General features: G+C 50.9%; 1 protein-coding gene across 1 annotated transcript in view; it reads right to left on the bottom strand.

Moving 5' to 3' along the window:
* Positions 1-13343, bottom strand: part of LOC144605327 (transcriptional enhancer factor TEF-5-like) — a 148660-nt gene extending 135317 nt beyond the window's left edge. Inside the window, exon 1 of the mRNA XM_078420453.1 lies at positions 13100-13343. Within this exon, the coding sequence (XP_078276579.1) occupies positions 13100-13106 (7 nt within the window). The 5' untranslated portion in view covers positions 13107-13343. The remainder of the gene's footprint in view (positions 1-13099) is intronic.
* Between the last annotated feature and the right edge of the window lie 2971 nt (positions 13344-16314).

Raw genomic sequence — 16314 nt, 5'->3', positions numbered from 1 at the left:
TCACGGGGAGAACGTACTAACTCCTTACAGTGCAGCACCCGTAGTCAGGATCGAACCTGTGTCTCCGGCGCTGCATTCGCTGTAAAGCAGCAACTCTACCGCTGCGCTACCGTGCCGCCCAACTGTCAGGGACAGTTTCTTCCCGGCTGTTATCAGGCAATTGATCCATCATATTATGAACTAGAAAGGGGTCCTTAACCACTCTCTACTTCAAAAACAGTGGGGCGAGGGGGGGGCAAGGGAGGGAGGGGTGTTGAGGGGGGGGGGGGTGGAGAGAGGGAGAGCAGGGATGATTGTAGTTGTGACAATAAATATCCATTGAACCATTGCGAGAAGGGGGGGGGGGCAAGAGAGAGAGAGGGTGGCTGAGGGAGAGGAAGGAGAGGGTTAGAGAGCAGGGGTGATAGAGATGAGGGAGTGGTGGTGAGAGAGGAGTTGAGGCAGGAGGAATGGGAGAGGGGGTGAGAGGGAGGGGGTGAGAGGGAGGGGGTGAGAGGGAGGGGGTGAGAAAGAGGGCCCAAAAGAGAGGGAGAGAGGGTGAGAACATGTGAAAAGCAAGTGAGTGAAGGAGGATGTGTATGAGCGTGTGAGAGAGAGAGAGAGAGAGAGAGAGAGAGAGAGAAGAGAGAGAGAGAGAGAGAGAGAGAGAGAGAGAGAAATAGAGAGATAGTGTGAAAGTGAAGAGTGATAGCATGAGAGTGAGAGACAGAGAGAGAATGTGTGAGAGAGAGAGAGAACATGAGTGATAGAGAGATAATGTGAGAGTGAGAGAGAAATAGAGTGGTAGCGTGAGCGATAGGCAGAGAAAGAGAGAGAGCATTTGAGAGAGAGAGAGAGAGACGGAGAGAGAAAGCATGTGTGTGTGTGAGAGAGAGCATGTGAGAGTGATAGAGATAATGTGAGAGTGAGAGAGTGGTAGTGTGAGCGATAGAGAGACAGACAGTGAAAGAGAGAGAGCATTAGAGAGAGAGAGAGAGAGAGAGAGAGAGGGAGAGAGAAAGCGCGTGCGTGTGTGTGTGAGAGAGAGAGCACTCTGGGTGTGTTGATCCCATGGGTTTTGCCCTGAGAAGCTCTTTATAGCTGAGCCTTGCAAGACAGCTCCTGAAAAGGACAAAACCCGATGATAAGGAGCCTACTGAACAATGTCCATTTTTGTCACGACACTCAATTCCTTTGCTGTCACTTCCCCATATGCTGCCCAGGCCACGCTAGCCCAGGAATGCATCACGCACCAGAGGAAGGAATGTCAGCAATGTGGGCCCAGCTCCAGGCACATTCCCCAGCTTCAAACAAGGGTTGGGAACCCGCTCGCAAGCCTCCCTTTCAGCCCTTTTAGGCATGGGCCGCGGTTCCAGCCGACACAATGAGAGGCAGATTTCATTACCGTCAGGCCTGCCCTGTCGAGGCAGTCAAGCAACGTTTTAGTGGGGTCAGGGGGGGAACTGAGACTCTGTGCACTGAGCAGCGGGGGTCTGAAAACCAGCACACACAACCCAGGGACACGGCCGACTACCCGACATGAATCTCATTCACTCACACCCAGTGTTGCAGTGAAAACTGCGCCCACCAGACCATCACGCAAACCAGTCTGTCCGGAGAAAGGTCTCGACCCGAAACGTCACCTATTCCTTCCCTCCAGAGATGATGCCCGACCCGCTGAGTTACTCCAGCATTTTGTGTCTGTCCCCCTCCCATTGACTCCGTCTACACTTCACGCTGCTTCAACAAGGCCAGCAGCATCATCGAGGGCCAGTCTCACCCCGGTCACTCCCTCTTCTCCCCTCTCCCATCGGGCAAGAGGTACAGAAGTGTGAAAACGCACACCTCCAGATTCAGGGACAGTTTCTTCCCAGCTGTTGTCAGGCAACTGAACCATCCCACCACAACCAGAGAGCAGTGCTGAACTATCTATGTACCTCTTTGGCGACCCTCGGACTATCCTTGATCAGACTTTGCTGGCTTTACTTTGCTCTAAACATTATTCCCTTATCATGTATCTGTACACTGGAAGTGGACCGATTGTAATCATGTGTTGTCTTTCCGCTGACTGGTTAGCACGTGACAAAGGCTTTTCACTGTACCTCGCTCGGTACACGTGACAATAACCTAAACTAAACTAAACTGAACCATAAACTAAACAGACAATGTTGATAGTCGGCATGTGCCGTGACCCTATCATAGTTGAGACTTCAGTCCATCAGCACTTGGCCTTAGGCCCTGTCAGCAACAATCAGCGACGTTTTAGTGGGATCGGCGAGCGGACTGGGGCCTGGTGCTTTGAGCAGCGCGGTTTGAAAACCTGCGTCCACAAACCAGGGACACAGCCACGGTCGAACTTGACTTTTTATTCATTCACACAATACACCCACGTCGTCTCACAGTGAAAACTGCTGACAATGCAGCTTGCAAAGTATTTCCAACCCAAGTAGGTGGAAAAGCAAAGTTGGGACAAAATGAACTTAGCGCAAAGTGAGCACCCCATTTCCCTGAATCAGACCATAAGGTGGGTCTGAAGAAGGGTATCGACCCGAAACGTCACCTATTCCTTTTCTCCAGAGATGCTGCCTGTCCCTCTGTTTTACTCCGGCTGTTCGTGCCCATCTTCGGTGTAAAGCAGCATCTGCAGTTCCTTCCGACACGCATGATAGGGGGCCGCCTGATTCACCTCGGCACGGCGGCACGGTGACGCAGCGGTAGAGTTGCTGCCTTACAGCGAATGCAGCGCCGGAGGCTCAGGTTCGATCCTGACTACGGGCGCCGTCTGTACGGAGATTGTACGTTCTCCCCGTGACCTGCGTGGGTTTTCTCCGAGATCTTCGGTTTCCTCCCACGCTCCAAAGACGTACAGGTATGTAGGTTAATTGACTGGGTAAATGTAGAAAAGAATTGTCCCTAGTGTGTGTAGGATAGTGTTAATGTGCGGGGATCGCTGGGCGGTGCGGACTCGGTGGGCCGAAGGGCCTGTTTCCGCGCTGTATCTCTAAATCTAAAAAATAAAATCTAAACCTCGACACCACCGGAACTGATGCTGAAGATGGACACAAAATGCTGGAGTAACTCAGCGGGTCAGGCAGCATCTCTGGAGAAAGTGAAGAATGGATGTTTCTGGTCGGGACCCTTCTTCAGATTGCCTGACCCGCTGTGTGACACCAACACTTTGTGGCTATCTTTGGTATAAACCAACATCTGCAGTTCTTTTTATACCACGCTACAATGCTGAGAACTAAATGAAGGGTATTGAGACTGAAGAAGGGTCCCGACCCGAAAAGCCGCCCATCAATGTTCTCCAAAGATGCTGCCTGACCCGCTGAGTTACTCCAGCACTTTGTGTCCTTTTTTAAAAAATATTCAGCTCTCTGCATTTCCCCCTTTGCTCTGTCTATTGTACTTGAGTTTGACTTGATTGTATTTGTGTACAGTTTTATCTAATCAGTTTGGATAGCATGCAAAACAACGCTTTCCACAGTAGCAGGGTACACGTGACAATAATAAACATAAACCTACATCAGCTGTTCTGCAAATCATACCATTGTCTGATCATAGTTGCTGGAATATTAGAGAGCTTCTCGTGTGTAGCCTTTCAAAACACCTTTCCTTCAGGTAATTTTAGGGACACAGTTTGACAAATGTATGTGGGATTGGCATCCGCTTGTAAAAAACTGCCGATGTATAAACTTCAGCATAAAAGAGGGATTTCGTTTCGGTTAGTTTAGAGATACATTGCTGAAACAGGCCCTTCAGCCCACCGTGTCCGCGCCGACCAGCGATCCCCACACACTAGCACTATCCTACACACACTGGGGACAATTTACAATAATACCAAGCCAATCAACCTACAAACCCGTACGTCTTTGGAGTGTGGGAGGAAACCGGAGTCCCCGGATAAAACCCACGCAGGTCACGGGGAGAACGTACAAACTCCGTACAGACAGCACCCGTAGTCAGGATCAAATCCAGGTCTCTGGTGCTGTAAGGCAGCAACTCTACCGCTGTGCGTGCCACCGTGCCACCTGACCACGTTCTCCAGAGATGCTGCCTGACCCGCTGAGTTACTCCAGCACTCTCGACCCGAAACGTCCACCAGTCTGAAGATGGTTCTCGATCTGAAATGTCACCCGTTCCTTCTCTCTGGAGATGCTGCCTGTCCCGCTGAGTTACCCCAGCTTTTTGTGCCCATCTTCAGTTTAAACCAGCATCTGCAGTTCCTTTCTACACATGCTCTCTGTGTGTGTTCTGGCTGGATGTTATAAACAACTGGACCCAAGAGCAGTACATATGATCAGATATTTGACGGCCTTAATGCCAGAAAAAAAAACCTTTGATAATCGCAAGTGTTAATTTGTGATATCGGTCCATCCTGGCAGCATATTCAACAAGGAGGAACCACAAGCTGCCAATAGCCATCGTTGTTTTTTTAATGCTGACAGTACATACACAATGTCCACAGAAAATGCCCTCCTTCATCGAGAGTCATGGAGAGTCATACAGTGTGGAAACAGACCCTTTGGCCCAATTTTCCCACACCGGCCAACAATGTCCCACTTGCCTGCGCTTGGTCCATAACCCTCCAAACTTGTCCTATCCATGTACCTGTCCAACTGTTCCCAACTGATTGCGAATGATCAGCCATGATCACATTGAATGGCGGTGCTGGCTCGAAGGGCCAAATGGCCTACTCCTGCACCTATTGTCTATTGTCTATTGTCTATTATACGATGGGATAGTCCCTGCCTCAACTACCTCCTCTGGCAGCTTGTTCCATACACCCTCTGTGTGAAAAGGTTACCCCTCGGTTTCCTATTAAATCTTTTCCCCTTCACCTTGAACCTATGTCCTCTTGACTCCCCTACTCTGGGTAAAAGGCTCTGTGCATCTACCCGATCTCATGATTTTGATACTTATGACTTTCACTTTTCCATTATCGGTACATATGACTATTAAACACTCTTGACTCCTAAAGAGCGCTCATTCCTGTAACATTGGGGTCATGACATCCATGGTACAATAATGTGATACTGACCGGACAATCCACTGAGTTCAACATGGTACAATAACAATGGTCAGTGCAGACTCTATGGGCCGAATGGCCATTTCCCATACCTGGGTGCACGTGGCAATAAAAAGAACCATTGAATTATTGATAATGAAACTTCCGGGGAATAAATCAGACAATAACTGAGGTGGGACTAAAGGAGGAGGGCGAGGAAAGAAAGGTTTCAGTAACTTCAGAGCTGTGTGCCGTCGGAGGTCATATGTACCTCGACAATATTCGTACCGCTGGGGTGTAAGCTGCCCAAGCAGAATATGAGGTGCTGTTCCTCCAATTTGGCCAGAAAGGTCAGTGTGGGAATGGGAATGGGAATGGGAGTTAAAGTGTTTGGCAACCGGGAGATTGCGTAGGCCAAGGCGGACTGAGCAAAGGTGTTCAGTGAAACGATCGCCCAGTCTGCGCTTGGTCTCGCCGATGTATGGGGGCCCTGATTTCTGGTCACCTTGAGCTTCTCACCTTATGTAATAAATCCCCCCGTTAAATATAAACATCATGGGGCGGGCACGGTGGCGCAGTGGTAGAGTTGCTGCCTTACAGCGCTTACAGCGCCAGAGACCCGGGTTCCATCCTGACTACGGGTGCTGTCGGTACGGAGTTTGCACGTTCTCCCCGTGACCTGCGTGTGTCCTCTCCGAGATCTTCGGTTTCCTCCCACACTCCAAAGACCTACAGGTTTGTAGGTTAATTGGATCAGTATCAATACGAAAACTGTTCCTAAAGAGTGTGTGTAGGATAGTGTTAGTGTGTGGGGATCGCTGGTCGGCCCGGACTCGGTGGGCGAAGGGCCTGTTTCCGCGCTGCATCTCGAAACTAAACTAAGCTAAAACCACTGTAAAGAACTGATCACATTTGTAACGTTTCAAACTTTGCTGGCACTCACCCCATTCTTATTCCATCGACATGCCACATGTCTTAGCATTCGGACTATTTATAGTATGCCGGTTATGTGCTGGAGAGTCACGAGTCGGCATCATCTCTCTCCATGCAGTATTCCAGCTACATTTAGTGCAGCGCTATTAGTGAGAAGCCCGAGCGGAACAGAAACCAGGGCTCCTGTCCAGGGCTCGGCCAGACCGGCCGATCGCTTCGCTCAACACCTTCGCTCAGTCTGCCTCGTCCCACACGATCTCCCGGCTGCTAAACACTCCACATTTCCTTGAAGAAGAAGGGTCTCGACCCAAAATGTCACCTCTTCCTTCTCTCCAGGGATGCTGCCTGTCCCGCAGAGTTACTCCAGCATTTTGTGTCCTTCCTTGATTATCGTTTCCTTCTGCATGTCTTCCATTCATTTGACCCTGAGTACCGTATATACTGAATGTCTCGTTCCAATTTCCCCACGCTCTCAGTCTAAAGAAGGGCCTCGGCTCGAAACGTCACCCATTCCTTTCCTCCAGTGATGCAGCCTGACCCGCTGAGTTACTCCAGCTTTTTGTGTCTGTCTTCGGTTGAAACCAGCACCTGCAGTTCCTCCCTACAGATTTTAACTCCACTTCCCACATTGACCTTTCATAGGCCTTTCGTGGGCCTTGTCCACTGTCAGTGTGAAGCCACACGCAAAGCCACACCTCATATTTCGCCTGGGCAACTTACACCCTCTAACTTCAAGTAACCCTTGCATTCCCTCTCTCTCCCACCTTAGTAGTCCTACTAGTTTCACTGTCATCCTGCCTAGTTTCACTGTTTGTATTACTCATCGTCATTTTCCCCACAGTCAACAATGGAGCATTGTGGGCACCACCTTTCCTGACTTTGCTGGCTTTGTTCGTATACCTTTCATACATTTGTTCTTTGTATCTTTTTCATATCTCTAGTTTCCCTCTCCCCGACTCTCAGTCTGAAGAAGGGTCTCGACCCGAAACGTCACCCATTCTTTCTGCTCTGCAGATGCTGCCTGCCCCGCTGAGTTACTCCAGCTTTTTGTGTCTGTCTTTAGAAACGGGCGGTCACGGTGGCGCAACGGTAGAGTTGCTGCCTTACAGCGAATGCAGCGCCGGAGACACGGGTGCGATCCTGACTACGGGTGCTGTCTGTACGGAGTTTGCACGTTCTCACCGGGGATCTTATCGAAACGTATAAGATTATTAAGGGGTTGGACACGTTAGAGGCAGGAAACGTGTTCCCAATGTTGGGGGAGTCCAGAACAAGGGGCCACAGTTTAAGAATAAGGGGTAGGCCATTTAGAACTGAGATGAGGAAAAACTTTTTCAGTCAGAGAGTTGTGAATCTGTGGAATTCTCTGCCTCAGAAGGCAGTGGAGGCCAATTCTCTGAATCCATTCAAGAGAGAGCTAGATAGAGCTCTTAAGGATAGCGGAGTCAGGGGGTATGGGGAGAAGGCAGGAACGGGGCACTGATTGAGAATGATCAGCCATGATCACATTGAATGGCGGTGCTGGCTCGAAGGGCCGAATGGCCTCCTCCTGCACCTATTGTCTATTGTCCCCGTGACCTGCGTGGGTTTTCTCCGAGATCCACGGTTTCCTCCCACACTCCAAAGACGTGCAGGTATGTAGGTTAATTGGTTTGGTAAATGTAAAAATTGTCCCTAGTGGGTGTAGGATAGTGTTGGTGTGCGGGGATCGCTGGTCGGTGCGGACCTGTTGGGCCGAAGGGCCTGTTTCCTCACGGTACCTCTAAACTAAACTAAACTAAACTAAACTAAACCATGTTTGACAGTCACTACAATTGTGTTCCACACAACACTAGGATCAGAAACGGGACAAAAACCCCAGGGATTTTTCTCTAATAAAATACCTACACCTGAGAGATCAGCGTACAGTGAATGTTTGCAATAGGTCTCTCGTCTTTTGCTTTAGTGAAGGAGTGGCACAGCGGTAGAGTTGCTACCTTACTGCGCCCAAGACACGGGTTCGATCCTGACTACGGTTGCTTGTCTGTATGGAGTTTGTACGTTCTCCCCGGGACCTGCGTGGGTTTTCTCCGGGTGCTTCGGTTTCCCCCCGCACTCCAAAGACGTGCAGGATTGTAGGTTAATTGGCCCCGGTAAAAAACTGTAAATTGTCTCTCGTGTGTAGGATAGCGCTAGTATGTGGGGGATCGCTGGTCGGCGCGTACTCAGTGGGCCGAAGGGCCTGTTTCCACCCTATAACTCTAAACTAAATTAAACTAATGTTGGGGTTAAAGGTGCGGTCTTAAGGAGGGTCTCAACCTGAAAGGTCAGCTATTCCCTTTTCTCCAGAGATGCTGCCTGACCCGCTGAGTTACTCCAGCGTTTTGTGTCTGTCTTCAAGATGAACACAAAAGTCGGTGTTGGTGTTAGAGTAAGGCTGTTGATAAGTGAGAACGTTGTGTGGGTAGGAGAACACAGGCGAGATCAGAATCAAAGATAGTCACAAAATGCTGAAGTAACTCAACGGGGGGGGGGGGGGGGGGGGGGGGGGGGGGGGGGGGGGGGCAGCATCTCTGGACAGAAGGGATGGGTGATTTTTCGATTCGAGACCCTTTCATCGGTCTCGACCCGTTCCTTCTCTCCAGAGATGCTGCCCGTCCCGCTGAGTGACTCCAGCATTTTGTGTCTGTCTTTGGGTTTAAACCCGCAGTTCCATCCTACACACGCGATCAGAATCAGCCTGGAGATAATGCTTCCTTTGCAACGCTCTCAGCCACTCCCATTCCAACAAGCAATGATTATCGCCCCCCGCGGCTGATCTCGTCTCTATTGTCTTCACCCCCACTTATCTCCGACCAACATGTGTGTTTTGTCAACAGGAGAAAACAGGTCTGACGAGGGCTGACCAAAACCCTCATTCCAGCTTTGAAAGGTGTATAGGAGCCCCCCCCCCCCCCCCCCCCCCCCCCCCCCCCCCAAGAACCAGCGGTGTGGGAAGGAACTGCAGGCGCTGCTTTCAATCCCAAGGTAGACACAAAGTGCTGAGGAACTCAGCGGGGCGGGCAGCATCTCTGGAGAAAAGGAATGGGTCGGGACCAGGGTCTCTCTTCGGTGCTGCAAGCGCTGTCAGGCAGCAGCTCTACCGCTGCGCCACCGTGCCGCCTAGAAGTGTGAAAAAGCACGAATGTGGGTTTGGCACGGTGGCGCAGCGGTTAGAGTTGCTGCCTTACAGCGCCAGGCGACATTTCACATCGGGACCCTTCCTGCAAGAAGGTGCCGACTCGAAGCATCACCCATCCACGCTCTCCAGAGATGCTGCCAGGCCCGCTGAGCTACTCCAAAAATTTGCGTCCGCTGCAAACACTTAAAGAGATAGACATGCAGGCGTCGACATCGAAACGTAAAGAGGAGAGACGCTCACAAGTGATAGGAGCAGAATTAGGCCATTCAGCCCATCAAGTCTACACCGCCATTCAATCATGGCTGATCTATCCTTCCCTCTCAACCCCTGCATTCTCCCCATGACCCCTGACACCCACACTAATCCAGAATCTGTCAATCTCTGCCTTAAAAATATCCATTGACCTGCCCTCCACAGCTGCCTGCGGCAATGAATTCCACAGATTCACCACCCTCTGACTAACGAAATTCCTCCTCATCTCCTTTCCAAAGGTAAGTACCGAATAGATTCCCCAAGATGCGTAGGAACATAACTGCAGACGCTGGTACAAATCGAAGGCATCAGTAGATGCTGGAGTAACTCAGCGGGACAGGCAGCATCTCAGAAGAGAAGGAATGGGTGACGTTTCGGGTCGAGACCCTTCTTCAGACTGAGTAATGTAAGAAAATAACTGCAGATGCTGGTACAAATCGAAGGTATTTATTCACAAAATGCTGGAGTAACTCAGCAGGTCAGGCAGCATCTCAGGAGAGAAGGAATGGGTGACGTTTCGGGTCGAGACCCTTCTTCAGTCTGAAGTCTGAAGAAGGGTCTCGACCCGAAACATCACCCATTCCTTCTCTCTGAGATGCTGCCTGACCTGCTGAGTTACTCCAGCATTTTGTGAATAAATACCTTCTTCAGACTGATGTCAGGGGAGGGGGCGGGACAAAGAAAGGATGTAGTTGGAGACAGGAAGACAAGTAGGAGAACTTGGAAGGGGGAGGGGAAAGAGAGGGTCAGAGGAGCTATCTGAAGTTAGAGAAATCAATGTTCATACCGCTGGGGTGTAAGCTGCCCGAGCGAAATGTGAGATGCTGTTCCTCCAATTTGCGGTGGGCCTCACTATGAATAGATTCCCTAAGTCTCCATCTCCTCCACATCCATGCTATCCAGGCCTTTCGCTATTGGGTAAGTTTCCAGCGAGTACTTAGCCCAGTGCCTCTGGAACACGCCCCAGTGTTAAATGGTTCAAGTCCCGGCACATGCATATCAAAGCTCCCGCAAAGCACTGGAGATTGGGAGAGTGATTAAAACACAGCGTTCAAATCCAAACAAACACAAAACAATGCGTCTCGTATCAGGACGGCTCCAGCACGCTTGTTCAATCACCTCCTGGCCATGACTAACCCACGTGGCCCAGATTACACGAGAAACAACCAGCGAGTCACACATCAGGGGCGGCTCCAACTGAAGGAAGTTCCAAAGGGTTTCAGGTCTCCTGAATAATTCCCAAACCAGTTTGCGTGTGTGGCACTGAACTCGATTGGAACTTCACCTGCGAGTGAAGGCCAACTCCCCCACACGGTTACAATCGCAACGCTGGACCCTCTGCCCCCAAAAATAAAGGGCCCGCCACATGTAGAGCCCCTCAAAGTTGCCAACAGGGCCAAGGTACTTCATGGAACATGGTATCACAAGATGCTGGAGTAACTCAGCGGGTCAGGCAGCATCTTAGGAGAGAAGGAATGGATGACCTTTCGGGTTGAGACCCTTCTTCAGACTGAAGAAGGGTCTCGACCCGAAACGTCACCCATTCCTTCTCTCCTGAGATGCTGCCTGACCTGCTGAGTTACTCCAGAATTTTTTGAATAAGTACCTTCGATTTGTACCAGCATCTGCAGTTATTTTCTTATACTAGATAGATTCTTGATCAGTGCTGGTGTCAGAGGTTATGGGGGAAAAGGCAGGAGAATGGGGCTAGGAGGGAGAGATAGATCAGCCATGATTGAATGGCAGAGTAGACTTGATGGGCCAAATGGCCTAATTCTACACCTATCGCCTATGACCTTATGACCCCCAAAGGAGATGCACGTGAACAGGCCCACAATGTCTGTGCCGAACATGAAGTCAAGACATTCTCTTATCGGCCTGCACATAATCCACATCCCTCCGTTCCCTGCATATCCTAACGCCCGTCCAAAAGCTGCTTAAGTGCAAACCATTGTGTCTGCCTCAACCAACATCCCCCGGCAGCGTGTTCCATTCACCCACCACCCTCTGTGCAAAACGTTGGCCCGCGCATCTCCTTTAAACCTTGCCCCTCTCACCTTAAAGCTATGCCCTCTAGTATTTGACTTTCCCCATCCGGGGAAAAGGTTCCCACTGTCTATCCTATCTAAGCCTCTCATAATTTTATATACTTCCATCAGGTCTCCCCGCCGCCGAGTTCCAGACAAAGCAGTCCATGTCCGCCCAACCTCTCCCTGGAGCTAATACCCACTCATCCCGGAAACATTCGGGAGCAGTAAATGTTTATTTGTGGTTTTTGCTGTCTCCATGTCAGTGGTTTAAAGGTACATTGTGTGTGTTACAGTACATTATCCTTCCACATGTTCACCATCCCCTACGGGATCCCACCACCAGTCACATCTTCCCTTCTCCACCGCTTTCTGCCATCGGCAGAGACCGTTCCCTGAGCAACTCCCCGGTCCACCCCCCCCCCCCCCCCCCCCCCACTCCCCAGGTACTTTCCCTTGCAAACCGCAGGAGGTCCCGATACCCCCCCCCCCAACAACTTCGTGCAGGGACCCCGACAGTGTTTCCAGGTGAGGCAGAGGTTCACTTGCACCTCCTCCAACCTCACCCACTGTATCCGCTGTTCTCGGTGTAGACGTCTATATGTCGGCGAGACCGAGCTCAGTCCGCCTGGGCCTACGTGACCTCCTGGTTGCTGAACACTTCACCTCCTCCTCCCATTCCCACACTGACCTTTCAGTCATAATAATAATAATAATAATAATAATAATACATTACATTTGTATAGCGCTTTTCTAGACACTCAAAGACGCTTTACATGGTAAATAAGACCAAAATATATATAAAATAAACGAACAGAAAAGGAAGAATTAGGTGAAGCGACGGTCAGTGGTTGAAGGCAGTGTTGAACAGGTGAGACTTCAGTGATGATTTGAATGTGGTGAGTGAGGAGGAGTCTCTGATGGTCTGAGGTAGTGAATTCCAGAGGGTGGGAGCAGTGATGGAGAAAGCCCTGTCCCCCCAGGATCTGAGTTTGGTCCGGATGGGGGGGGGGGGACAGGAGATTGGCAGCAGCAGAGCGGAGGGTACGGGTGGGAGTGTGTCTGTGGAGGAGGTCAGTCAGGTAGGATGGGGCCAGGTTATGGAGGGCTTTGTAGGTCATGAGGAGGATTTTGTACTGGATTCTCTGGGGGATGGGGAGCCAGTGGAGCTTGTAAAGGACGGGGGTGATATGGTCACGGATCGGGGAGTGGTTGAGTAGACGGGCAGCGGAGTTCTGGATGTATTGGAGTTTATTGATGATTTATTCATGGGCCTCCTCCACTGTCAGAGTGAGGCCCAGCGCAAATTGGAGGAACAGCACCTCATATTTCGCTCGGGCAGCTTGCACCCCAGCGATGTGAATATTGATTTCACTAATTTCAAGTAGCCCTTGCATTCCCTCCCTCTCCCTCCCCTGCCCGAGTCATCCTGCTAGTTTCACTGTTCGTATCCCTTCGTTATCACCTCTTCCGCGGCCAACAATGGACCATTGTGGGTTCCACCTTTCCTTGGCCATCGGTGCCGGCTCTGATTTGTTCTGTACCTTCTCATACCTCTAGTTTCCCTCTCCCCACCCCCCCAACGACTCTCAGTCCTAAGAAGGGTCTCGACCCGAAACGTCATCCAGTCATTTTCTCCAGAGACGCCACCTGCCCCGCCGAGTTACCCCAGCACTTGGAGCGAGTGGAAAGGGCTGGCTGTCGGCTAGCCGCGCGCGGTCGGCGGTCACCGGCACTCACCGTACATCTTGCCCTCGTCGGACAGGATGATCTTCCGTCGGCCACAGGGCGGGTAGATGGCCAGGGCCTCCTGGAAGCTCTGCTCGATGTCGGGGCTCCACACACCCTCCGCGTCGTTATCCAGTGACTTCTCCAGCGTCTCGGCCCCCTCGTCCCTGCCGTCTCCGGGGCTCCCTCCGCTCCCATTCCAGTCGTTGGACGCAATGGTGGCAGCTGGCGGGGCTCCGGGGAGAGCCGGCGATTACTGGCGGGAAACCTGCAAAGACAGCGGAGGGGGGGGGGAATGGGAGGTTAGAGCGGAGGTTATTAGGAGGGCGGCCCTGCCCGCGGTGAGCTGGCACCAAGGACCACCCACAAACGATACCAATGGATGAATGAATGAATCCGAATTCTTTACTGTCACAGTGAAATCCTTTCGTATCGCGTAGGCGAGGTACAATAGACAATAGGTGCAGGAGGAGGCCATTCGGCCCTTCGAGCCTGTACGCACCGCCATTCAATGTGATCATGGCTGATCATTCTCAATCAGTACCCCGTTCCTGCCTTCTCCCCATACCCCCTGACTCCGCTATCATTAAGAGCTCTATCCAGCTCTCTCTTGAATGCATTCAGAGAATTGGCCTCCACTGCCTTCTGAGGCAGAGAATTCCACAGATTTACAACTCTCTGACTGAAAAAGATTTTTCCTCATCTCAGTTCTAAATGGCCTACCCCTTATTCTTAAACTGTGGCCCCTTGTTCTGGACTCCCCCAACATTGGGAACATGTTTCCTGCCTCTAACGTGTCCAACCCCTTAATAATCTTATACGTTTCGATAAGATCTCCTCTCATCAGATCCTCTGAGCTGGATGATCAGCCATGATCATATTGAATGGCGGTGCAGGCTCGAAGGGCCGAATGGCCTACTCCTGCACCTATTTTCTATGTTTCTATGTTTCTATGTTTCATCCTTCTAAATTCCAGTGTGTACAAGCCTAGTGTGTGGGATAGTGTTAGTGTGCAGAGTGATTGCTGGTTGTCATTGACTCGGTGGGCCGAAGGCCCTATTTCCGCGCTGTGACTCTACACTAAACTAAATTTTCACACATCAGTCTTCATGGAAGAAAGTAAAGTGTTTGATTCATTTCTCTGCCATTTCTTAATAATCATATGTTTCGATAAGATCCCCTCTCATCCTTCTAAATTCCAGCGGATACAAGCCTAGTCGCTCCAGTCTTTCAACATATGACAGTCCCACCATTCCGGGAATTAACCTAGTAAACCTACGCTGCACGCCCTCAATAGCAAGAATATCCTTCCTCAAATTTGGAGACCAAAACTGCACACAGTACTCCAGGCGCGGTCTCACTAGGGCCCTGTACAACTGCAGAAGGACCTCTGGCAACCCTGTACGTGCAGGGTTGCCACGTGAAAGGCGCCGCCGCCGCTGCCACCGTTACAAAGTGCCACAGCCGGATCTGACTGCTGCGGTACATCCCAGTGGCGGGACCACAGCGCGGCGCCAGAGTTGCTGCCTCGCGGCGCCAGAGACCCGGCTTCGACCCCGAGCACGGGTGCTGTCCGTGTACGCGTGGCGTTTCCGTGTACGGGACCCCCATTCAGACTGAAGAAGGGTCCCGACCCGAAACGCCACCCGTCCTTTCTTTACCTCCAGAGATGTTGCCCGACCCGCTGACTTACCCCAGCACTCTGTGTCTACCTTCCATGACAAAAGCATGGAGAAATAGCTGCAGGCTAACCAACGTTGGAGATACTAAATATTCCTGGGGATTCAGTGTAGACTCATAAGGACTTGCAAAATGGAAAAAGATTCAGATTCAGATGAGTTTATTGTCTTATAAAATGAAATTCCCTGTTCACATGCGGCGCAGTTGTACGTACAGCACGGTGGCACAGTGGTAGAGTTGCTGCCTTACAGCGCCGGAGACCCAGGTTCGATCCTGACTCAGGGGGCTATCTGTGTGGAGTTTGTACGTTCTCCCTGTGACCGAGTGGGTTTTCTCCGGGTTTTACAAAGCCAATTAGCTACAAACCTGTAAGTCTTTGGAATGTGGGAGGAAACCGGAGCACCTGGAGAAAACCCACACAGGACACGGGGAGAACGTACAAACTCCACACAGACAGCACCCGTGGTCAGGATCAAACCCCGGTCTCTGGCGCTGTAAGGCAGCAACTCTACCGCTGCGCCACTGTGTCACCCTGGTTGGATGGGATCTTGGCTTGGGAGTTTAGAGATACAGCGCGGAAACAGGCCCTTCAGCCCACCAGGTCCACGCCAACCAGCGATCCCCGCATATCAACACTATCCTACACACACTAGGGACAATTTTTTAGATTTTACCGAGCCAATTAACCTACATACCTGTAGGTCTTTGGAGTGTTGGAGGAAACCGAAGATCTCGGAGAAAACCCACGCAGGTCACGGGGAGAACGTACAAACTCCGTACATTTTTTTTAGATTTAGAGATACAGCGCAGAAACAGGCCCTTCGGCCCACCGGGTCCGCGCCGCCCAGCGATCCCCGCACATTAACATTATCCTACACACCCTAGGGACAATTTTTACATTTGCCCAGCCAATTAACCTACATACCTGTACGTCTTTTGGAGTGTGGGAGGAAACCGAAGATCTCGGAGAAAACCCACGCAGGTCACGGGGAGAACGTATAAACTCCGTACAAACAGCACCCGTAGTCGGGATCAAACCCGGGTCTCCGGCGCTGCATTCGCTGTAAGGCAGCAACTCTACCGCTGCGCCACTGTGCCCAAGATCATACTGCTGAATTAGTATCAGTCTGAGTGGAGCTGTGAAGCAACTGGGAGCAAAATATATTGGTGGGAATTGTTTACGGACCCTAGAATAGTCATGGTAATGTTGGGCATGTTATAAAAAGGAAATCAGAGGAGCGTGTTACAAGGGCAATTTGGTAATCATGGTGGAATCTAATATATAGATAGACTGGCTAAATCAAATGAGTGGGGCAGTGCAGTGCTTCCTTTAGGTAGGAGATGAGGAGGCATTTCTTTAGTCAGAGGGCAGTGAATCTGTGGAATTCATTGCCACAGAGGGTTGTGGAGGCTCGGTCAATGGATATTTCTCACGGCAGAGATAGATAGATTCTTGATTAGTGCCGGTGTCAGGGGTTATGGGGAGAAGGCAGGGGGATGGGGTTAGGAGGGAAAGATAGGTCAGCCATGATTGAATGGCGGAGTTG

Source organism: Rhinoraja longicauda, chromosome 24, assembly GCF_053455715.1.
Source record: "Rhinoraja longicauda isolate Sanriku21f chromosome 24, sRhiLon1.1, whole genome shotgun sequence".
In the NCBI taxonomy this organism is placed as follows: Eukaryota; Metazoa; Chordata; class Chondrichthyes; order Rajiformes; family Arhynchobatidae; genus Rhinoraja; species Rhinoraja longicauda.
This window is presented reverse-complemented; position numbering and strand designations above follow the sequence as displayed.